At 50.2% G+C, this 22,617-nt stretch overlaps 3 protein-coding genes across 14 annotated transcripts in view; 1 reads left to right on the plus strand and 2 right to left on the minus strand.

Annotated features, from left to right (window-relative positions):
* Numa1 (nuclear mitotic apparatus protein 1) overlaps positions 1–10,486 on the plus strand; it is an 86,303-nt gene extending 75,817 nt beyond the window's left edge. For 5 of the 6 annotated variants that reach the window (XM_041675899.1, XM_041675903.1, XM_041675901.1 and 2 more), the window contains exons 15-25: positions 668–709; positions 3,491–3,559; positions 5,415–5,753; positions 5,854–6,008; positions 7,057–7,303; positions 7,865–8,093; positions 8,667–8,803; positions 9,075–9,251; positions 9,394–9,501; positions 9,598–9,777; positions 10,047–10,486. In XM_041675899.1, coding sequence (XP_041531833.1) covers positions 668–709; positions 3,491–3,559; positions 5,415–5,753; positions 5,854–6,008; positions 7,057–7,303; positions 7,865–8,093; positions 8,667–8,803; positions 9,075–9,251; positions 9,394–9,501; positions 9,598–9,777; positions 10,047–10,058 — 1,695 coding nt within the window. In that variant the 3' untranslated portion in view covers positions 10,059–10,486. The remainder of the gene's footprint in view (positions 1–667; positions 710–3,490; positions 3,560–5,414; positions 5,754–5,853; positions 6,009–7,056; positions 7,304–7,864; positions 8,094–8,666; positions 8,804–9,074; positions 9,252–9,393; positions 9,502–9,597; positions 9,778–10,046) is intronic. The other variant, XM_041675905.1, reaches the window with a different exon arrangement.
* A 612-nt stretch (positions 10,487–11,098) lies between these two features.
* LOC121463912 (interleukin 18 binding protein) lies at positions 11,099–14,302 on the minus strand. Of its 3 annotated transcripts, none has more exons than XM_041676478.1 (6): positions 12,998–14,302; positions 12,670–12,739; positions 12,239–12,406; positions 11,693–11,816; positions 11,467–11,614; positions 11,099–11,341 (listed from the first exon to the last, which is right to left on the minus strand). In XM_041676478.1, exons 2-6 carry the CDS (start codon positions 12,689–12,691, stop codon positions 11,228–11,230), a joined length of 576 nt encoding a protein of 191 aa, XP_041532412.1. In that variant the 5' UTR covers positions 12,692–12,739; positions 12,998–14,302; the 3' UTR covers positions 11,099–11,227. The 3 variants fall into 3 exon arrangements, with proteins under 3 accessions (XP_041532412.1, XP_041532411.1, XP_041532410.1); XM_041676477.1 differs by having other exon boundaries at positions 12,670–12,742; XM_041676476.1 differs by lacking the exon at positions 12,998–14,302 and having other exon boundaries at positions 12,670–12,794.
* A 114-nt stretch (positions 14,303–14,416) lies between these two features.
* The window catches only part of Rnf121 (ring finger protein 121), a 58,241-nt gene continuing 50,040 nt past the window's right edge, over positions 14,417–22,617 (minus strand). For all 5 annotated transcript variants that reach the window (XM_041676474.1, XM_041676472.1, XM_041676471.1 and 2 more), the window contains 3 exons: positions 16,808–16,941; positions 16,107–16,208; positions 14,417–15,613 (listed from right to left, as the gene is read on the minus strand). In XM_041676474.1, coding sequence (XP_041532408.1) covers positions 15,493–15,613; positions 16,107–16,208; positions 16,808–16,941 — 357 coding nt within the window. In that variant the 3' untranslated portion in view covers positions 14,417–15,492. The remainder of the gene's footprint in view (positions 15,614–16,106; positions 16,209–16,807; positions 16,942–22,617) is intronic.

Genomic DNA, 22,617 nt, shown 5'->3' on the forward strand with positions numbered 1-22,617 from the left:
AAGGTGTCATGCAGTGTGTCCTCTGTGTGCTGTAGCCCCCCCCCCACACACACACACCTCTGGACTGCAGTAGCAGGGAAGAGCAGTGACAGACAGACTGCAAAGTCTGTCCTACAGAGAATGTTCGTGCTGGCCTGTGCTGGTGTGCACCTGTCAGCTGGAGGACTGAATTTGAGGCCACTTTGGGTTACATAGTCAGACCCTGTTTGAACTCCCACAGCTCCCCACCCCCCCACCCCCCCATAAGGAAAATATCTATGGCCTCCTTTTCCTTGAAAGCTGATTCTGAAGAGTCAAGTTGAAGCAGGCAAACTGACTATTTGGTGTTTTAAAACAGGGTCTGATGTAACCCTGCTAGTCTCAAATTCACAACATAGTTAGAGATGGCCTTGAGCGCTTGATCTTCCTGCCTTCTCCTCCCTAGTGTTGTGAAAACCTAGCTCCAACTGGCTTCCCTCCCTCCCTCCCTCCCTCTCTCCCTCCTTCCCTCCCTCCTTTCTTCCCTCCGTCCCTCTCCCTCTCCCCTCCCTTCTTCCCTCCCTCCCCCCTCCCCTTTCTCTCTCTCTTCCTCTCTCTGTATAGTCTCTGAGAAAAGTATCAGAGCCCATTGAGGTCAGTCTGGCAGTGGCTCCATCTCACTGTCTCCATTGCTTCTCCCCATGCACAGGTGGAGCAGCTAGAGATATTTCAGAGAGAGCAGACTAAGCAGGTAATGCCTGGGGTTCTCGATAGATGCTGGCTGCTTAAGCGGTGACCAGTCTTGGTGCATGGCCCCAGCTGCAGCTTGCTCCGCCAGCTCCTGTTGTGAACTGTTTGTGAAAGGGGCAGGGCCAAGCCATGGAGTCCAGGCCCAGGCTGCCCAGGAGGACAGTGTTACAGGTCCTCTCTTGGGCCTCATCCTACCCAGCCAGGTCGGCCTCTTCCCTTCAGCACTTTCTTTCACCTGCCAGAGACAAGGGGTAGCAGAGCTTCATCTTTTCCAGGCCTGCACTGGTGACAGAGTCAATTCTTGTGATTCCAAAAACTCCAAAGTCCTGTTTTGAGTTAAGGATTCTGAGCCAAGAGGAAGAAGAGGTTTCTATGCCTTCTTTAGATTATTGTCCTTCTTCCCCACAGAGTGTGAATTTACCCAGGGTGTGAAGGTGATGTATGAAGCGGCCCTTGGAAGCAAGGGAACGTGATGAGCTTAGAATACTCATCCAGTGTTCTCTGGTGTCTCGTCCCAGAGCCTCACTCACATAGAGCTTTCTGGAACAGGAAACTAAAATTGAAAGGAGGAGGGGTCTTCCCTAGGTGGGCCATGTGCTCTGTCTGCCTTCTTCCCTTGTTAGTAGGCTGGAGAGCTGTATTTAGTGAGAACACTTCCTCCACTCCCCATCCTAGTCACTACAGACATTCTAAGGAAATGGGACAATCAAACTGGAAAGCAAGCAGTTTGCAATGGAGCCTTTTGCTTCTTCCTCTGCTGCCTGTTCATGCCTAAGCTCTCCGAATGCCTGGAGGAAGCAGGGGTGCTTGTGGCTGTTATGATCCCTCTTTATCTCCTTACCCCCATTGCTCTTCCTCTTTGTGATAGTTGGGGGCTGGGGTGTGTGTGCTGCCCTTGTTCTTGTCTTCCAGCATTTTATTCTCCCACTACTAACCACAGCGACCATGCTGCTAGCATCTAACAGCCCTTGGAGATTGGAAAGAGGTCTGGGAACTTGCTTTGGCAAATTTTTGTGAGGAAGGAGGAATGGGTGGACTTTGACAGTGTTTGTCAGAGCACCACAGTAGGTGTCCTGGTTTTTCTGTTTATTTTTATCCTATGTGTATGAGTGTGTGTGTGTGTGTGTTATGTGCATGCTTGGTGCCTACAGGAACCAGAAGAAGGTGTCATCTCCTGGAACTGGCATGTGGCAATTGGAAACCAAACCTGGGTCTGCTGCATGAACTGAAACTGCTCATAGCTCCTTAGTCATCATTTCTCTCACCCCTAAGTGCTGTGTTCTTGCCACCAATCTTTCTAGGTCAGGCTCGGGGATGTGGAAAGATAGGGACTCTGAAGAGATGGAATGGGTTTAGGCAGGTGGCCCTGGCAACACCTGTTTGGGGCACCTCAGTCTCTGACAGCCTTTGGGCAGCAGGCGGTTAACTTGTAGAAGTCGCAAAGAGGGCCTGAGGATAATGATCTGGGGAGATCCATGGGTTAGTCTTGACATCTGGTGTTTTAGTCAGGGGTTTCTAGAGGGAAAGGACTGACAGAATGAGTTTGTATGTATCAAAAGGAGATTAAAGAGTAGTTACAGACTGTGGCCTAGCCAGTTCAGCAGTGGCTGTTCCCTCGTGGAAGGGCAAAGAATTTGGTAGTTATTCAGTTCATCAGGCTGGATGTTTCAGCTGGTCTTTGACCTGTACTGGAGTCCCTAAGAAGTAGGTTGTTACAACAAAGGAGTGTCTTGGCAGCAGGACAGATGAACTTGCCTGCAGGATTGATAATGAGTTGCTGCTTACTTTATTACTTGGTGGGTGAGATAATAACCCAACCCATGATGGGCAACTCAAGTCATGTTCAGTTCCCACTAAGGTCCAATAGCAGACCAAGAGCTATCTCAAAGGGAGAGTACTTGTCTGCAGATGTTAGAACCTTGCTCCAATATCTCAGAGGTCAGTGAATCCTCAGTGATTCCCATATGTTCAGGCAGCATCCCTGTCTGCCACTGACACCTTGAGTGCTGCTGGCTCTACTGGATCATATGGTCCTGGGCCTGTTGAAGAGACTTCTCCTGTTCCAGGCCCCACTCAAAGCTAGCAGCTTTCCAAGTCACTGGTGTTTGGGCAGGAGTGATGCACCCAAGGGAGCAATGTGCTGGGCTCACCAAATGTTTTTGTTGCTGTCTTGATGGTGGGAGGGGCCAGGTGCAATAACTTATTCTTTACCATAAAAGGACTATCCCTGCATGGCCCACCACTGGACTTTTAAGAATTTCACTGCAGTATAAGGCCCTTAAATTTTGGTTGGATTTATTCCCCATCCTCTGATGCCCATATGAGTTACCAATAAGTCCAAAATAGTTGCTAACCCCTCCTCACTTAGTCCAATCAGCATGTCACTAGAGTGGACCAGTGTGATGTTTTATGGAAGAGACAGATGATCAAGATCCCTTCTGAGTTATGACCCGGGGCTGGAGAAAGATTCTGCCCTTGAGGTAAAGCTGTAAAGGTGCTGCTGGCCTTGCCAACTAAACCCTTAGACTGGTCATGCACATCTATAACCGGAGTGAGGGCGAGAAGGCAAGAGCAAAAGCTTCCTTCTGTGTCTTTTTATGGGGGCTGCTACCATAAGGCGTGGCCCAGATTTAGGGTGGGTTTTCCCACCTTTGATGATCAAATCTCTCATATATGTTGTGCCCAGCTGCTTGCGTTTTAGTTGATGCAGATGTGGCTGAGTACCAAGATAGCAATTACAGTCAGGGAGTTCAGTCCTGTCTGTTCTCTTTTCTCCTCTCAGGTGGAAGAACTGAGTAAGAAGTTGGCAGAGTATGATCAAACCCACAAGGCGCAGCAACAGAAGCTCCAGGTGGGACAGGGTGGTAGAAGAGCATCTTCCCTAAGCTCTTGGGCTATGGTGGGGTGGAGCCAGAGCAGAAGCACCCTGGGGATTGCCCAGGAAGCCATCCTGGATCTCAGAAACCTTGCCTTTGCCTTCTGGGGACTCTCACAGAAAAGCCTTCTCTCCATTAGAGCCCCATATGCTTTTCTATTAGATTAACAAGAAATCATGCTTGGGTTATATAGTGAGCCTTGCTTTTGTGATTTGGTACTTTGGTTACCCTAGCCGCTTTTTCCCAGTTAGTAGGTATGTGGCTAACGACTACCAGACAGCGAGAATGGAAGAAATTCCACTGTCTCAGAAAGTCCTTAGTAGTTTGGCTTCAAGGACTGAGTATGTCAACAATACTCATTCTCTCATTTTTTTGTACCCCCGCCCTGCCTTTTTTTTTTTTTGTTGTTGGTTTTTGAAGACAGGGTTTCACTGTCCTGGAACTCACTCTGTAGACCAGGCTAGCCTTGAACTCACAGAGATCCTCCTGAGTGAACAGTACTCATTCTTATAATGCATTTCTGTTCTCCTTCATTTTAAATTTTTTGGAGTTGGGGGAGAGACAGGGTCTTATGCAGTCCATAGCAGTGGGATTACTAGGTTTGTGCCATAATGGCCACAGCAATTATACTATTAGTGCTTTTAATTGTGTTACCTTATTTGTTCTAGTGTTTGCTTTTCGTAGCTCTAAGCAGACAAAGGACTGAGCACCAGTGCCTTTGGGACTTGTATGGTACATGGTGGGTCCCAGGCTGAGGTGTTCTGAGTTTCATTTTTCCTGTTTAGCTTCTGTGCCCACAATTTGTCATGAACAATAAGCAGGCATGCCGTGTTGCTTTGTCGGGGTTGTTAGGAGCTAACAGGTACAGAGGCATGGGTGGGAATATGCTCCCCCTAGTACCTATAGCAAATCAAGCTGCTGTTGCAGGTAACAGAGTCAGCTGTGCTCACAGGAGGCAGTGCTGGTAATCATAATGAGCCCTCACAGGATTTGGACTAGGGAGTTCAGTGTGACCTTGATCAGTTTGCCTAAATCTCTGAACTCTTCATCTCTAAGACAAGGAAAAAAGTTATTCTTCAGAGTGGTTTGGAGAAGCAAGTTCCTGTCATTGATGTGCACATGCAGTTGTCTCTCAGTGTGCTCTACACCAGGGTGCTTCTAGAGGAAACCGCTTGTTTGTTTCCCGGCTGCCCAGGCTCCCAAAATAACCACACAGAAACTGTATTAATTAAATCACTGCTTGGCCCATTACTTAAGTGTATTGCTAACTAGCTCTTACATCTAGAATTACCCCATCTCAATTATTATAGTTTACCATGAGGCTCGTGGCCTACCAGCAAGGTTTCAGCATATCTGTCTCTGTTGGCGGAACCATGGCTTCTCCTTGACTCCGCCTCCTTTCTCCCAGCATTCAGTTTAGTTTTCCCCACTTAGCTTTACTCTACCCTATCACAGGCATAAGACAGTTTCTTTATTAACCAATGGTATTCACAGCATACAGAGGGGACTCCCTCGTCAGATGTTTTTTGGAGACCATTTTCTGTTCCATTGGGAGAAAGTGTACATGGTCAGGGAGTGAGATACTTGGTTCCTGGCCTCATAGATGGCAGGCAGACCTGGGAGAATTATTAAAGCCAGCTGGTTGTCAGCAAAGTGTCCACAGGAGGGCCTGGGAGGGAGAATGTAATTGTTTTGTAGGAATGTGTTTGCTGGGCTGAGGGATCCTAGGTGTCCTGAGACAATATATTCATGAAGGACCTGAGATGCCTGTGGAGACTGCGTGCATGTGGATGGAGTAACCAGAGCCACCTTTCTTGATTGACTTCTCAGGCTTTCCAGGCTCAGGGAGGTGAGAGCCAGCAGGAGGTCCAGCGCCTCCAGACCCAGCTAAACGAGCTACAGGCCCAGTTGAGTCAGAAGGAGCAGGCGGCTGAGCATTACAAGCTACAGATGGAGAAAGCCAAGACCCATTATGATGCCAAGAAGCAGCAGAACCAAGAGCTGCAGGAGCAGGTTCGAGACCTGGAGAAGCTGCAGAAGGAGAACAAGGAGCTTCGGACTGAAGCGGAACGTCTGGGCCGCGAACTGCAGCAGGCAGGGCTGAAAACCGAAGAGGCTGAACAGGCCTGCCGCCACCTTAGTGCCCAGGTGCGCAGCCTGGAGGCGCAGGTAATCACTATTTTAACAGAGACACCTCACCCTGAACTGCTGGAATCCACGCCCTCCTCTCCAAGGCCAACCCTACCCTAGGTTTCTCTTTATTTCTCAGGTTGCCCATGCAGACCAGCAGCTTCGAGACTTGGGCAAATTCCAGGTGGCAACTGATGCCTTAAAGAGCCGTGAGCCTCAGAAACCCCAGCTGGACTTAAGTATCGACAGCCTGGATCTGAGCATGGAGGAGGGGACCCCGTGCAGTGTTGCTAGGTCAGGAGACAAGCCTCTCTAGCCTGTGCCTGCTCACTTAAGTGTGTGCTGGCCTGATGTGATGACAGGTGCCTGCTTAGGGGACAAGAGAAGTGAAAAGGAAGTGGGGCAGCTAGGAAAGCCTTGGAAAAGGCTCTTTCATGAGCTTAGATAGATTGCACAGATGTGGAGGGGTGGAGGAGCAGCCTGTATTGTGAGGTCAAGTCGGCCTGAAAGCCCAGAGCCTGGCTGGATTTGATCCTAAAGACCAGTGGACCTCAGAAGTGCTGAAATTGAGGACTGCAAGGTTGGCTTTGTATCTAGTTTCCTGATCGCATAGAAGACCAGGGTGGAAGTACAGCTGCTGCTCTGTCAAATGTTAGCACTGAACTTACTGCATGCTGGGGTGCTGACTACTTTATTCCCCCCACTCCAGCAAGCATCTTAGGTAGGCTGTATTCACCCATCATGTCTCCTTAGCCAGACTGGGGTGTAGAGGGGCAGTCACTGGCCTAAGCTTCCACACTGATGGAGCTCAGGACTGAACCTGGCAGCTTGTCACCACTCTGCAGCATCTCCCAGTCTAAGTGTAGGTGAGATCTGTGGAGAGGTGTGCAGCTGGGAGAGCTTCTTAGAATGCCGACTTTGATTGAGGGTAGCAGAAGAGGTCAAATTATACCCACATTCATGGCTGGGGACCTGTGAAGCTATCCCTACTCACTAAACTGGGAGAAAAATGAGAAAGAACATGGAGAGAGGGTTCAGAGTGACAGTTGTGGAACAGTTGTGGCATCTGGCGGAGGTCTAGGCTCATGGCTGTCTGGCCTGGAGAGCAGGGCTTGGGCTAGAGTGGAGATCTGAGAGCTGCCAGTATGAAAGGGTTAGAAGCAGCCAAGAGTGGACTAAGAAGGCTCAGTCAAGGTTCCTTTTTAGTATCTTGGAAATATCAGTGAGAGTATGCTTACCACATTTACACGTCAGTGTAAGAAACAGTCACTTTGGGGCTAGTGGACAGACAGACTGCCTTCCCGCCCAGGAGCTGCATCTCAGGAGATTGCTTTCTCTACAGCAAGCTGCCTCGTACCCAGCCAGATGGCACCAGTGTCCCTGGAGAGCCAGCTTCACCCATCTCCCAGCGACTGCCCCCCAAGGTGGAATCCCTGGAGAGTCTCTACTTCACCCCCATTCCAGCTCGGGGCCAGGCCCCCTTAGAGAGTAGCCTGGACTCCCTGGGGGATGCGTTCCCCGACTCTGGCTGTAAGACCCGCTCTGCTCGCCGGCGCACCACACAAATCATCAACATTACCATGACCAAGGTTAGGCTCCTGGGCGTGGGGCTCAGTCAGGAACACACAGGGATGACTTACTGAGGAGAGGAGCATAATAGAGAAACTAGCAGGCAACCCTGAGCTTCTGGCGCCCCCATGCAGTCAGGATGGAGCTTGGCATGGACTGCTACTTCTAGACCTGGGTTTGTTGTATCACAGTGACTGGAGAATAGATGCCTTCTACTGAGAATTGGGGAGTGTTGATGATGTTCAGACCCCGGGAACCTTGGATGCAGTGACAGCAGAGGCTGTGGGCTGAGACCAGCTCGCTACCTCAGGAGATAGGGGGCTGCCTCTTAGCCTAGCTACTGCTACCTGCCACCTTACTTCTTACCTCTGACATAGGCTGATAAATGATAATGCCTCCTTCAAAGTGTTATGGGTAGAAGGGTCTTGACAACCTCAGCTTCTGGCCGTGTGGCCTGCTTCCACGCTTGCTGTCCAAAGAGCCCTTTAAAGCAGTGTGGAAACAACAGCTGTATTGTGGCATCTGAGAGCTTTGGGACAGAGGTGGTGCTATAGTATTACTGCAATGATTCGTCCTTCCAGAAACTGGATGTGGAAGAGCCAGACAGCGCCAACTCATCCTTCTACAGCACGCAGTCTGCCCCTGCCCCCCAGGCCAGCTTGCGAGCCACCTCCTCCACCCAGTCTCTGGCCCGTTTGGGGTCTCCTGACGATGGCAACTCGGCTCTGCTCAGCCTGCCTGGTTACCGGCCTACCACTCGAAGCTCTGCCCGTCGCTCCCAGGCCAGGATGTCCAGTGGGGCCCCCCAAGGTGAGGAGACTGCGGGAATTTACCACAACCCCAAACAAGACCGGGAGCGGATCTTGGCATAGGGAAGAGCGCGATTTCAAAAGCTCAAGGCAGGCCTTCCTGTACCAGAACTTCTGGCCCTCACTTGCCCCTGCCACCTCAGGCCTTCCCTGTCCTAGGACTGCAAAGGAGCTGTTGGGACCAGGGATGTTCACTGATCGCTTCCGGTTCCCAGTGTGAGAGATAACCGGCACTCTAGGGGTTCTTTAGGCTACTTTCTGTGAGACCGCAAGCTTTGGGAAGGTCAGGCTGTCAAAATTTCTTGAAAGTTGCCCTTTAGGTCCTTGGCTATCAATTCATGACCCTCAGTTAGCCTTGACAGGTAAATAAGGTGCTGCAGCCTCTGTTCATGCACTCTCTGAGACAAATGGTCTGATGGCGGTGCCCCTTTTCATCTGTCAGTGACACAGAACAGGACTGTGTATCCAGCTTGAAGCTCCTCAAGGTGGGAGGGAACGGGGTCCAAAAGGTCTGGCCAGGTTAGTAGACAGTGTGCAGCTGCAGCTGCGTGCCCTAATATCCTGTCCATCATAGGAAGGAACAGCTTCTACATGGGGACTTGTCAGGATGAGCCTGAGCAGTTGGACGACTGGAACCGCATCGCAGAGCTGCAGCAGCGCAACCGAGTGTGCCCCCCGCACCTGAAGACCTGCTACCCTCTGGAGTCTAGGGTGAGATGCAGGGTCACCTCAAGCCTCCCACACTGACTGAAGTGGCTAGCCCGAATATGTATGCTGGGTCTTTGGCCTATTGGAAATGTCTCTCATGTTTCTACATGGAACAGATGGCAGCAGTCACCCAGGAGTGAAGTCAGATTGAGACTGCTTGAGACTTCTAGCTATTCCTCATAGGTAGATCCAGCTCTTCAGTGTTGTGTGGCAGTGTTGTGTGCCCTGCTTCAGACAGCTGGGGCACATGGTTGCTTCCTCATGTTCCATGCAGCCTTCCACGAACCTGGCCACCATCACTGATGAGGAGATGAAAACCGGAGACCCCCAGGAAACCTTACGCCGAGCCAGCATGCAGACAACCCAGATCGCTGAGGGTCTTGGAATTACCACCCGGCAGCAGCGCAAACGGATCTCCTTAGAGACCCACCAGGGCCCCGGCACTCCTGAGGTAAGTGATGCACGAGCATCTGTGATCTGTTCTCACCATGTCTTAGGTAGTAAATGCGAGGGAAATCTTGCAATGGGACTGCTGGAACGGCCTCTGTCAGGAGATGAGGAAGGTGACTGTCTCATTGTCTTCTGCCTCACAGTCCAAGAAAGCGACCAGCTGCTTCCCACGGCCCCTGACTCCCAGGGACCGGCATGAAGGACGTAAGCAGAGCACTGTTGAAGCCCAGAAGAAAGCAGCTCCAGTCCAGGTTAGGCTGGGACTGAAGGGGAGGAAGGAAGGAAGGCCAAATGAAGCCTTGCTGGCAGAGCCCCAAAGTAGCCGGTTGACAAACCGTTCCCCACAGGTGGACCGGCGCCAGTCAATGGCCTTCAGCATCCTTAACACACCCAAGAGGCTGGGAAATAGTCTTCTACGGCGAGGAGCTTCCAAGAAGACCCCAGTGAAGGTCTCTCCCAATACTCGCAGTGGAACCCGCCGCTCTCCCCGCATTGCCAGCACTGCTACCCCTCGTGCCAAGGGCAAGGTAACACAGTAAAAGGAGACCACCCCCTAGACTGAGTACTCTTCAGGGCAGCATCCAAAGCAGGGCCAAGCTAGACCAGTGGAGGGGGTGAGGGGCACAAGAAGAGGTACTTCGTCCTGGGTAGCCATTCATAATTGAGGGCACCACTTAGGCATAGTTGGCAACTAATAAAGATGGGTGTTTATGGGGCACAAAGGGAGGGGTTTTCTGAGCTAATAGAGGCTGGCAACACGAGACAATCTGGCCAAGTGACTATCTCTCTTTTTCAGGCAAAGCATTAAAGAGTCAACACCAGTGCGTGGCCCTACCTGGTCCTTTTCCTTCTACTGTCCCTCTCAGTGCCTTCTCTCAGCTCCCGGGCCGATGGCGGCCAGCCCCCCAGACACAGTGATGCTTGCCTGCACCCTTGCCTGGTACCTGGTTCTTTGCTCTTGAACCCTAGGATTGGGCTTGACCTGGTAGGAGCCTCTGCTCTTCCTACTCCCATCTACACAAGGACACACCTACCTGGATGCTCTTTTCCAGGACAGGTGGGTCCTGGGTCTCAGGGGTGGGATGGGGGCGGCCTTCCATGGTAGCTCATACTTCACCTTCCCCAGACTTGCACTGGGGTGGGAGATATGGAACTATGGGAAGGCTTTTAAGGGCCAGGGATGGGTCTTTTTTAAAATGTTATTAATTGTAAATAAAGTCTATTTTTCTCCCTTGAGTACTGTGCTCTCTGTATGGGTATGGGGGAAGGAGGGAACTGACCGCTCTCTGGAGCTTTCTTATCTGGCTTCCTGGGACCTTTCCACATTCCATTTCTGGTCCCTGTTCCTAACTAACACTATGGGTTGTTTTCTATGTCAAGGGTTTGTGTTATCTATCTTGAATTTCTACTTGGCATGAGAGTCAGCGTCCCCTGCCCCTCCCTGAGACAGGCAGCATTCCTGTGGACAGCACTAGGGCCTAAAATACATCAGACTGAGAACTCATTGTGGGCCCTGCTGAGATTAGCTACAGTTGTGACCTGAAGCAGCCATTGTCCCATCCCTTCCTTAGGACATTAGGGCAAATGAGGAAACAAAACCACCTATAAATAATGAAGTCAGTGCAGACTGGCCAGAGCCGAGGTAGATCTTGTCAGAATGACACCTCGACCAGGTTCACCGCTGAATCGATGCAGAATGTGAGCCCTGAGAAGCCTCTGGAAAGTCAATGTGGAGTTGTAGGCAGAGCTCCTATTGCTTGGCTAAGGCACCAGCAGGTCTCCAAGGTCACCAGTGGGGTGAAGACGACGTTAGAAGTTAGCGCGCATGGACAGAGGGACAAGTAGGGGGAAATCTAATTTAATTACTATGATATTCTAGGTAGAAATGGAGCTTGAGTTTGAGGTTCAGCTGCATGGGGGCGAGCAAAGCCTATGGTGGAGCCTTCACCCTCCAGGTGGATGAGAGCCAGGCTCCAGTCAAGGCCATGCTGTGGCTGGCTGCATGCTGACCCCTGGCCCTGCTGACGTGGGTCCTGGGCTGTGGCTGGAGAGGATTTCTTGAGAAGGGGTAGGGACTGTTTTCACCCCATCCTGAGGAAGTAAAGGCACACAAGGTCAGAGCTGAGGAGGAGTTCCTCACTTACTGTCCTGGCAAAGCCTGTCCTTTCTTCCCCAGACAGCAGAGTTTCCCGGATGCCTTTCTTCTGGGTCCTTACCCAGAGCTGGGCCAGAACGATGTGATACTGGGTCACCTGTCCAGGGTCCACAAACAGACAGGAGAAGTTGGTGCTTCGTAGGGTGGGGCTCAGTTCCTCTAGCACCAAGGCTCTCCGTAACCAAGTGCTGGTGTTCCTGTGTTCCCGACTGCAGAGGCAGAAGAGAATCATGAGAGGGTTGTAGGGGATGTCTCCCTCCTACTAGCCTGACTGCTGTGACCCTCACCTTGTGTGACCCTCCCTCAGCCGGCCTGGGAGGTGCTCAATGAAGGAACCATTGCCCAGCCAGTAGAGGATGCTCAAGTAGGGGAAGCGGCTGCAGGCAGCACAGGACAAGGTCAGCGTTCCATCTAGGAGCACATATGGTATTAGTTATTCTATCAGAGGCCCCCTACCCCGCCAGCTCCTATAATACCTGTGCCCCACTTAAGCAGGAAAATATTAAAAGGGAATATTTAATATTACAGGCATCAATTTCCCTAAGCCTATGTAGAAAATGTCCTGAGTTCATCAAAGTCTTCCACTTCTGTGCCTCCTTCCTTGGGTCATGCTAGCAGGCTGATGTTGCTCTCAGATGGCCAGAAGGCAGGCAGGCAGGGGAAGGCCCTGGGAGGGCTACAGTCCTACAGGAACCATCCTCGGAGCTGGGCAGTAGAAAGGTGACCAGAGCCAAGCTGGTGCTTCTCGGCAGGTGGATGGCACATTCCTCAGTCAGCCTAACCCCTGACCTCTGACAACTCTAACCTCTTGGGCTCCCGTAACCGCTCCTTACTCAGTGGCACTTCTTCCTCTGGCCAGATCACGTGCAGTGCTGGGTACCGCTGAGGTGGGCCTGCTGGAGACCAGGAAGAGCACGGGTCCTTTGTCTGAGGTGCACACGTGCCTCTGGCCAGAATGACGACATGGACATAGAGAAGCAGGACCCACCAAGAACTAGGGTCTGAGGAACAGAATTGCAGATGGAAAGCTCAACATCCTAGCACCTGCTTTGGTCAGACACAAACCTCCACCCAGATACTCCTGGGCTGTCACAAGGCATCAGAATGGGTGGAAACCCTTTAGCCCGGCAAAGAAGCCTTGAAGTGGAGCCAGACCAAAGCAGCTACAAGAGGCTTAGAGCAATAGCACATCTTGCGGGTGATGGCCAAGTTAGCCACATTGCTCCATTCTATTAGGATGACCCCACAAAGCCCCATGTCCCACCTGTTGTCCGACAGTGTCTCATGGTCGTGATGACTGTGTCAGAAGCAAGCAAGCCTGGTGTCTGTAACTTCTTCTGGAAAGGGAGAGTCAAGTTCAGCCAGCCCCACATCTTCTCAGGTTCCTTCCCTCCCGACAGTCCATTTGAGCCTCTGGTACTTCAGAGGGCAGGCCTAGAGCCACAAGCCGGGCCTTCGCACTTAAGACACTGCTGTTACCTAGTAACAATTTCCTCTCATACCAGCTCCAAACAGCATTTATATAACAGTTCCCCAATCCAATCTTACCCAGAGAGGTTAGGGAGGAGAAAGGCACAAAGCCAGGGACTTACCTGGGAAGCAGCCGTCTCCGTTGAGAGCCCTCCTTCTGGGAAGGGCAGGATGCAGTCCGCTTCTGAGAAAGCTCCCAACGATTTCACTTTCACTTCCTCTGTAGGAATCCCAATCCCAAACAAACAGGCTGCTCCGCCCCTTGAACCACAGCTCACACTAGACAGATTTCCCAGGTCCCTCTCCAGATTCTCACCTCACACCAAGCCCCCTGAGAGGTGAGACAGATGAGTGCTGCCTTGCCAAGGGTCAGGATGGTGGTACCCCCTCACCCTTCAGCTAACTTCCTGTAGAGTCAAGCCTTTACTTTCTCCATAACAGTGCCCAAGAAGTCGATGTTAATTGGTACTGGGGACCCCAAATTGAATCACTGACCTTTTTACCCTCAATGCTATACTGGCCCAAGGTCACTGAGCCAGCCCCAAGGTCAGCTGTCTCAGGCTCACCCTGACAGGCACAGGAGCCACGGAACGGGTAGGCTCACTGGTTAAATCTAGATCTTTCCCCCTGGCTCTAACGCCTTGAAGAGCTTCTGGGAGCTCCGAAACTCAGTGTGACTGCCTGGCCCCAAAACTCTCACCACAAGAAACAGCAGCTTTCCTGTCTGGTTGGTGTACAACGCGCCCAGCCACTAACACAGCTGACCCTAAAGAGCCAGGAAGGCACCAGTAGCTTGGGGGCTGGGACTTGGCAGGTATAAACGTGGAATCTGGTCATCTGAAGCTGTGCTAATCTTTAGGCCAGAGCTTCTGGCTCATGCACCTGGGGTAAGTATGCGATCAACGGGGAAGCTGCTGACAACAGGTAGGGAGATGGACCCGGTTTGGAACAAAGATTCATAACTGATTCGGATGCAGGAGGCTGAGAGCTGTGTCTGTGTGCTACTTTCACTGCTCTGAGCAGCTCCACCCACCTTCTCCCACCTAGGCTGCAGACTGCAGGGAGAGTCGATCCAGAGACCAGAGGCTGCACTCCCCTGGGGGTGGGGTGGGGGGCGACAGGGATTCTTAGAGACTGGGGGATGGGTGGAGGTGCAGGAAGAGGAACCTGAGACCAGAGGTGGCCCAGAGAAGGTTGTGAGACTCAGGACTGATGCAGCAGGAAAGCAGCCTTGACCTTAGGGAAGAAGGGGACAAAGGAAGAGTGATCGATCTCTGGGCCCTTTGCTCAGCTCCCATTCCCAAGGCTTGAGGATACAGGAACAGGCTGAGGAGTTGGGGGTACTAGTCTCAGTCACCTCAGTCTGAAAGGGGGGCTCAGTGAAGCCTCAGGGCCCCTAATGCCCAAGAACAGGAACTACACACATAGGGGGCAGGGGTGGAAACGCAGTGTTCACAACTGTAGGCCCCAGCTCTCAGGTGCGAGAGGCAAGACACCCCAGAGGTCCCAGGAAAGAGTGGCAAAAAGAAAAGCTTTCCAGCCCAGCTCATGGAGCTTTATTCAAAGGTGAAAACAAGGCCCTAGACAGACCGTGCTGTGGACCCACGGTGCCCTCCCACTGTCTCCAAACGCCCCCCTTTTCAAACCTGTGCTCACTAGGGTCTTATTCTTCCTATCCACCCACCACTCCTACCATCAGGCCCAGGAAGACCCCACAAATGACCACGCCTCCATAGGGCTGTTCCCTAGTCTGGGAATCTCTGCTTAGCTTCAAGGGCACAGTGATGACTGGCAGACATTGGTACCCATCAGTCTGTCTGCTCTGCGCACACACAGCACACACACACTTTGCAGAGTAGCCTTTGGCACGTTTCCACTTCCAGGCTCAAGAAGCTGCAACACTCACTGCTACCAAAGTAGCTTCCACAGCCTACGGATGGCTTCCATACCCTGCAGGGCAACAGCCCTGCTCAGTGGCAGACAATCCATGCTACTCACTCTTCCAGTTGTCCCAAAACATGGGGTCACAGGGCTTCCCTAGTTGGAAAAGTCATCAGTTTTGCCATGCTCAGTCTTGAGTTTCCAGACAAAAAGGGAACAGTCATGTACAACAGCCACCTCGTATCCCAGACAGCTGAAGAGGGCACTCGCTGCTCAGAACTGGGTCTTCGGCACCAGTCTGAGCTCTTGTACGCTGAGTGCAAACCAGGTTTGCGCCTTACAGAGGGAAGGGAGGGGAGGGGTAGGCTGAAGCACTCAGCCAGCAGAAAAGCCACTGCTCTCAGCCAGAGGTGAGAAGACTCCTCCCGACCAACAGCTCTGCCCTACCATGTTCAGGCAGGGTAAGGCCTAGGGGTGGGGGACAATTCCTATGCTCCACAATAAAAAAATTTAAATATATTCATCAAAATAATTTTCTTTTAAAAAGCCCCCGCTGCTAACAGCCCCACTGGCTGGTTCTCCAACATTCCCACCCCCAAACCAGACCCAGTTGAGGAGGTCCTGAGTGGCCCAAAGTGCCTTTGAGTCTTTCCCACCCAAGTCTTCACGGGCAGCAAGGGAAGTGCCCTGAGGCCCATGGCAGGTGGGGTGGGTTCTCCAACGCTGTGGCTGCTGTTTATTCTAGGCCCAGAATGTAGCTGATGCCTTGAACCAGGCCAATGATGACAGGCTGCCAGGCCACCAAGTAGCGAAGCCAGTCCAGCAGTTGTCCGTACATGACGTGAGGCCTCTCCCAGCTGGGAGGGTGTTAAGGACCAGAGGCGAGGTTATATGCAAGAGCTGTTAGGTTCATTCAGCAGGGTGGTGAGGCCGTCCTTGGATTTGCCTACAGTTTTATGCTGCTCCATAGCCCAGAGAAAATAAAGCTACCCAGCTTCTCTCAGCTCTCCATGTTGGGGTGAAACACTAAACCCAGAGAATCGGGAGGGAGAGAAGAAGGACTGGAGGTCTGGGTGCACACACCGTGGGGAAGGCGGCACTCCCTCTTAGGGCTGCCAGGGAATCAAGAGTGATGATTCAGGTGAAGAACTTTCTAGAGAGGAAGCAGACACATGACAAGGTGCAGTGGCTGCTTTTGTTAGTAATTTATGATGGGCAGTTGAGCTTCCTGGCTGCCTCAAACTGAGGAGTAAACAAACTCGAGGTGGAGGCGGCGGGTGGCCCCGCGGGATGCAGACACTGAGAGCGCCTTCCTCCCACCAGCCACTCCCAGAAGGACTTAAAGGATACGGATTGCTGAACATCCTCTTCAGGTCCACCTTCTCCTTGCAGTAGGGACACGTCTGTTTCTTTCCCACGATGCACCAGCCTCGGATACAGAACTCATGGAATCTGAGCACCATTGGTCAAGGGAAGTGGCAGAGAGCCAAACTGACACTTTAGCCCCATCCTGGATCTCAGCATGCCAGAGTGGCAGCTCCAGAGAGAGGTTCACATAAAAGCTTCACTCCTTCCTTACATACAGCTGTGTAATTTGGGGAGTTCCTTCTCTCTGAATGTTCCCTCACAGGGGAGTGAGAGCAATGATCCTTATTTACATGGTAGCTATGAGCCAGGATGGAGACAATACACAGTTCCCAACATGGCACAGGATGAGCACTTAGTAAACACAAGATCAAGATGAGATCAAATCCTCAGAAAGCGATTAGACTCTAAACTGAAGCATTTCAGCAGAGGGTCTCCTTCTCTGTGACACACGTCAGCTTGAGTGGCCTCGCTAGCTGCAGCTGCAGGCTCTCTAGGACCTGGCAGTCCGTGACCACCTTTCACTAAGGGCAGTGCCACTCTGGAAGAAAGGGCGACAGAAAGGCTGAAGTTTCTGTCACGGCTCGCCTATACCCCAACTCTGGACCACATAGCAGGGTCATGCCACCCTCTTCCTACCATGGCTGGAGCACGGGTTCAGGAGAGATCAGCACAAGGCAGGATACACGTGATTGCAGGAGAGCCTGTACGTGTTCTCGATGATGCCCTCTTCATTGACATCCACGAAGATCTGCTGCCCACACACGGCACACACGCTGTCGGAGAGGTGTTTGGTGGGCATGCCCGACTCGCTGTAGAACTAGGGGAGAGCGGGAGGGAAGGCCAGGAAGGCTGTGAGAGGGACAAGGACGGGCTCACGCTGTGCCTGCGGTCAGGAAGCAGGGAGGTGAACGCAGGTGCTCAGAGCACGTTCTCCTTCTTAGTCTAGATCCTACCCCAGGGAACGGTGTCGCCCACAGTTAAGAAGGGTCTTCCCACTGCAGTTAAACTGATCTAGAAGTTTCCTCACAGACAGTCCTACAAGTTTATTTGTAGGTAATTCTAGCACTCGTCAAGTTAACAATATTTGCAACAATAGTCTCCTAGCTGGTCTTTCTGGATCCGCGTCTGCCTCCTCTCTATCCCAGGCTCCACACAGAAGACAGGCTCATGGTTTAAAATTTTGAGTCTGAGGAAGTTTCTAAGGAAGGAGTTCTTTTTGGGTTTTTTTTTGTTTTGTTTTGTTTTGAGTTTCTGAGATGTGGTTTCTCTGTGGCTTTAGAGCCTATCTTGGAGCTCACTCTGTAGCCCAGGCTGGCCTCAAACTCACAGAGATTACCTGTCTTTGCCTCCCAAGTGCTGGGATTAAAGGTGTGCACCACCACTGCCTGGCCAAGGAAAGAGTTCTTGTGAGGATGCCTGCTAAGAGACATCAATAACAGCAGTGGTGTCTTAGAAATAAGAGTTCAAATTTTCAGGAGGACACAAACAGGCCAGGTTAGAACACAGGAAAGAGTTTAATCCACATGACAGATGCCCCAGCCATGAGGAACCTTACAGGCCAGGAATCAGAAGAGGGACCTTTCTTTTTAATAAAAACATATTCTGACTGTAGTGGTATACACCTAATCCTAGCACTTGGGAGGCAGAGGCAAGAGGATCCGAGGAAGTTCAAGTTTTACATATGGAGTTCCAGGCCAGGCAAGGTTCCATAGTCAGAACCTGTGAAAAAAACTTCCAAACAAATAAATGAATAATGTTTCAAAAAGCACAGAAAGTGTCTGCAGAGACAGGCAAAGTAACAGATCAGGCTAGGTATGGTAGCACTTGGGAGGCAGACGTAAGTGGATTTCTGTGAGTTCAATACCACTTGTGCATGTACACGGTACAAAGACATACATGCAGGCAAAACACAACACAAAATTATTTAAACAGAGTTTTAAAAATTGAAAGCCAATGGGCTGGAGAGATGGCTCAGAGGTTAAGAGCACTGACTGCTCTTCCAGAGGTCCTGAGTTCAATTCCCAGCAACCACATGGTGGCTCACAGCCATCTGTAATGAGATCTGGTGCCCTTTTCTGGCCATCTGGCCAGCAAGGATACAGACAGAACACTGTATACATAATAAATAAATCTTAAAAAAAAAAATTTGAAAGCCAAAGGAAGGTGAAGGCCTGCAAAGAGTCTGCCCTGGTGAAGACAGCACACTCTGACTCTGGGCTGTCTAGGAGCTCTGAGGGCCACGAGTGAGGCTGCACCAGTTTTCTCAGAGCATGAGGCAGGATGCCTGCCCCAAGGCATCACATGAAGAATTTAAGGAAGAAAGTAGCAAAAGACATTTCACAATCCTTCCACCCCAGCATGACTTCTGCCATGGCCAGAAACCACCGTGACTAGCTCTCAAGAGAAGGTAATTTCCATCCAAGGTCCCCTGACACAATGAGAGCTACTTGAGACATCTTCACAGAAGTGAGAAAACACTATGCTAAGGAGGTCGTGCAGACCAGTGGGGAGAGCCTGAGAAGGCTTCCTACTATGATTATAAAACCTCATAGCTTTATTTCTAGGAACCCTGAAATCAACTAACCACAACGATCTCCTCCGATCAAAGCATTAGCCACGGAAGATGAATTAATTCTGGTTTCTGACTCTAAACCAAGCATAACTCTCTGGTACAGAAGCTGTGACTCAGAATGTACAAGAGACTGAAAAGCGGACTGAGGCTGAGCATGTCATGTGGAAGACGAGAGAAGGTTACTCAGCTTTAAAACGGAAGGGAACTGGAGCTGGAGCGATAGTTCCGCAGTTTATAGCACTGGCTGCTCTTTCAGAGACCGAGGTTTGATTCCCAGCGCCCATGTGGTGACTCACAACCTCCTGAAACTATAGTTCTTGGGGATCAAGCTTCTTCGGTCACTAGGCATACATGTGGAATACAAACATATATACAGACAAAACATCCACATGAGTGAAAACAGTAAAAAAAAAAATAGTAATTTTTTCTTAAAAAAGGAAGGTAATTTTAGCATGTGAATCAACCTTGGAGATCTTATCCCAATAAGCTGGTCACAAAATGACAAAACCACCCAGGAATCCTCTCATGAGGTGCTGGGTGCTGAGAAGTTGAATTTAGAGACAGAATAAGAGCCAGGCAGTGGTGGCGCACGCCTTTAATCCCAGCACTCGGGAGGCAGAGGCAGGTGGATCTCTGTGAGTTCGAGGCCAGCCTGGTCTACAGAGCAAGTTCCAGGATAGGCTCCAAAGTTACAGAGAAACCCTGTCTCAAAAGACAAAAAACAAACAAACAAAAAAAACAGACAGAGACAGAATCAAGAATGGTGATTACTCCGGATCTCTGGTGAGTTCAGGGTGAGCCTGATCTACAGAGTGAATTCCAGGATATTCAGGCCTGTTAGACAGAGAAACCCTGTCTCGGAAGGGGGGAAAAAAAGGGTGTTACCAGGGAAGGGCTGGGGAGAAATCTTGAATCTTTTACCAAAGCTCTTTCCTCACCAAAAAAAGACTAAGATTTTACTACAAGTAGGTAATTCTGTCTCTCCAGCCGATGGCTCAGCAGTTAAGAGCCTGCTCATCCAGAGGTCCTGAGTTCAATTCCCAGCAGCCACATGGTGACTCCCAACCATCTGAAATGTTGTCTGAAAGGTCAGTCGTCCTTATCAGCTTCAGCATTGCCAGGGCAGACATTTCGTTCGGTCCCAGGTAACAGTGTGACTGTAAAGCGGTATCTGCTCATTCTGTAAGCGTTTACAAGATAACTGCTACTGGCACAAATATGCAAATGAGCTTGCCAATGAATGCAAGGCAGAAATTTCTAGCTTATCTCAAAGCATTGATCAGATTCTTGCTACCACGACAGTAGAATCCCTGAAATTCAATTAACTGTCAATCAGGGACCCACCCAATTAACCAAAGACGCTGGGGTCCTCAGCGTTGGGAAGGTGCCTGTGTCTCAGAACCTGCTGGCAGCCAAGCTCCAGCATAATGCCTGTAACCTGGAGAGGTTCAGCCATGCCTGCTGCAGTAAACAGTAAGAGTTAACTCCTGGTGACTAAGTCACTGTCCTAGGGGAGCCCCACTCATCAAGTACAGGTATGCCAGCCTACAGCCAGGGTCAGGTCACTGAGCGACTCCTCTAACGAGACAGACAACCAATTCCAATGTAATTGCCTACAGAAGAAGTAATCTTTACAAAAGATTCTAGGACCCAGAGGGTGGGGAACATCTCCATCTGGGTCTGGACATTCGCAGGAGAGTGGCTGTCAAGATTCAGACCGCGGGTGGCAGGCAGGTGACAGACACTGTGGTGTGAACTTCCGTCAATCCTTCTGCTCCCACGCTAGGAGGAGGAAGAGGATAAAGAATAAAAGAATAAAAGACGGGGTCTGAGGTTCTCTCCACCCTAACAAGAAGTGGAAGCTGAAATAATCACTTCCTGGGGACTGTCATGTTATCACCGTTAGTCACTGACAAACTTGATAATTCCTCCTGAGAGCACAGGAGACCCCAAGTTATCTGAGGAAGTCCAATGTAATAAACATCTCCTGGGGGAAAGACTAACTCACTGTGTCAGTTCTGAACTCAGTATCTGTTCAGACACAGGAGGAATTCTATGGCTGGTTACCGCGAACCCCTCTGAGGAGTTAGGGCTGTGTTTAACGTAGCAGCTGCTCCTAAGCTCCAGACAAAAGCTGGTAGCGGCTGAGGCAAAGCAGAAGGAAGGGAGCGCAAAGGGGCGAGTAGAATCCTGACAGCGGCTGCTATGAAGAGCCAGCTACGGGACGGAGTAGTCTCAGGATACGTGCACTGTGACTGTAAAATTATGACCTGGCAGCTCTCTTCTGGAGAACAAGGAGGCTAAAGATCTGAATGAAGGCTACACATGCAGATAAGAGACAGTGAAATGAGATTATGAAAGAATCCAACAGGCAATTCTAGAATGTTTCCATTGCTGTCAGAAAATCCCTAAGGCTGGGCACTCAAAGGAAAAGAAGGCTTCGTTTATAGTTTGGAGGGCAAAAGCCCAAACAGACAGCACTTGACCTGGCAGGGCTCCCTTCAGTCACCCCACGGCGATGGCACCACACACGGGAACATACAGATGAAAAAGATCACATCCAGTCTGAAGCAGGGGACTGTTCAAGGCTGCACTCACTCTTATAATAATGGGATTTGGTAGTAACTACCTCAGGGGCCATGAGAATGACCTCAGTCTCTCTCAAGGGTACAGCCTACTGGGTACTAGTCCCACTAGACCACACCCTCAAGAGCTCTACAGCAGAGGTGAGCCTTGGGACGCTCAGAGCAGCTGTTACCCACAGAAGCATAAAGGGAGGTAACAGATTTTTTTTCCAATTTGTTCAAGTATAGGAAAAATAACATTAATATCACTTCACTGAGAAAAACCTGACCTAAAACTGTATCAAAAACACTGATGACAACTTATGCTGCAGAAGTTGGGGGGAAAGGGAACACTTCTGCATTGCTGGTGGGAATGCAAGCTGGTACAACCCCTTTGAATGTCAGTGTGGCGATTTCTCAGAAAATAAGGAAACAACCTTCCTCAAGACCCAGTAATACCACTTTTGGGTTTATATCCAAAGGATGCTCAATCGTGCCACAAGGACATGTGCTCAACTATGTTCATAGCAGCTTTGTTTGTCATGGCCAGAACCTGGAAACAACCTAAATGCCCCTTGATCAAAGAATGGATAAAAAAAAATGTGGTACATTTATATAATGGAGTACTAAACAGCAGAAAAAATAACGACAGCTTGAATTTTGCAGGAAAATGGATAGAACTAGAAAACATTATTTTGAGTGAGGTATGAGTGAGGTAACCCAGACACAGAAAGAAAATTATCACATGTACTCACTCCTAGGCGGTTTTTAAACATAAAGCAAAGAAAGCCAGCCTACAAACCACAATCCCAGAGAACTTAGACAACAATGAGGACACCAAGAGAGACTTACATAAATACAATCTACATGGGAAGTAAAAAGTAGAAAAAGATAAGATCTCCTGAGTAAATTGGAGAATGGGGACCTTGGGGGAGGGTTTAAGGGGACAGGGGAGAGGCAGGGAGCGGAGCAGAGAAAAATGTAGAGCTCAATAAATATCATGGAAAAAAAATAAAAATAAAAAAAATAGTTCATGTCTTCCTTTTCTACTCGCTCTAGCCTCTTCTAAAGTGACTTTGCCTCACCCAGATTCCCAGAGGTGTCTCTTTAAGGGGTCTAGTCTAATCTGGACCCTCTCTAAAGCTGCTTTCTACCCCGTAGTCAGAATCATCTTTGATTAATGCAGATTTGATAGTCTTTCTCTATTTGTCTCTCAGTCGGTTTTTTTTTCCTGAATCATTTTATTATTTAATGTGTATGAACATTTCATCTGCATTTATTTGTGTGTAACATATGTGTGCCTGAGAGGCCAGAAGAGACATAGGATTCCCTGGAACTGGAGTTACAGACAGTTGTG

The sequence above is a fragment of the Microtus oregoni genome, unplaced genomic scaffold (assembly GCF_018167655.1).
Source record: "Microtus oregoni isolate MIOR12 unplaced genomic scaffold, Mior012 000027F_ref0000203, whole genome shotgun sequence".
Lineage (NCBI taxonomy): Eukaryota > Metazoa > Chordata > Mammalia > Rodentia > Cricetidae > Microtus > Microtus oregoni.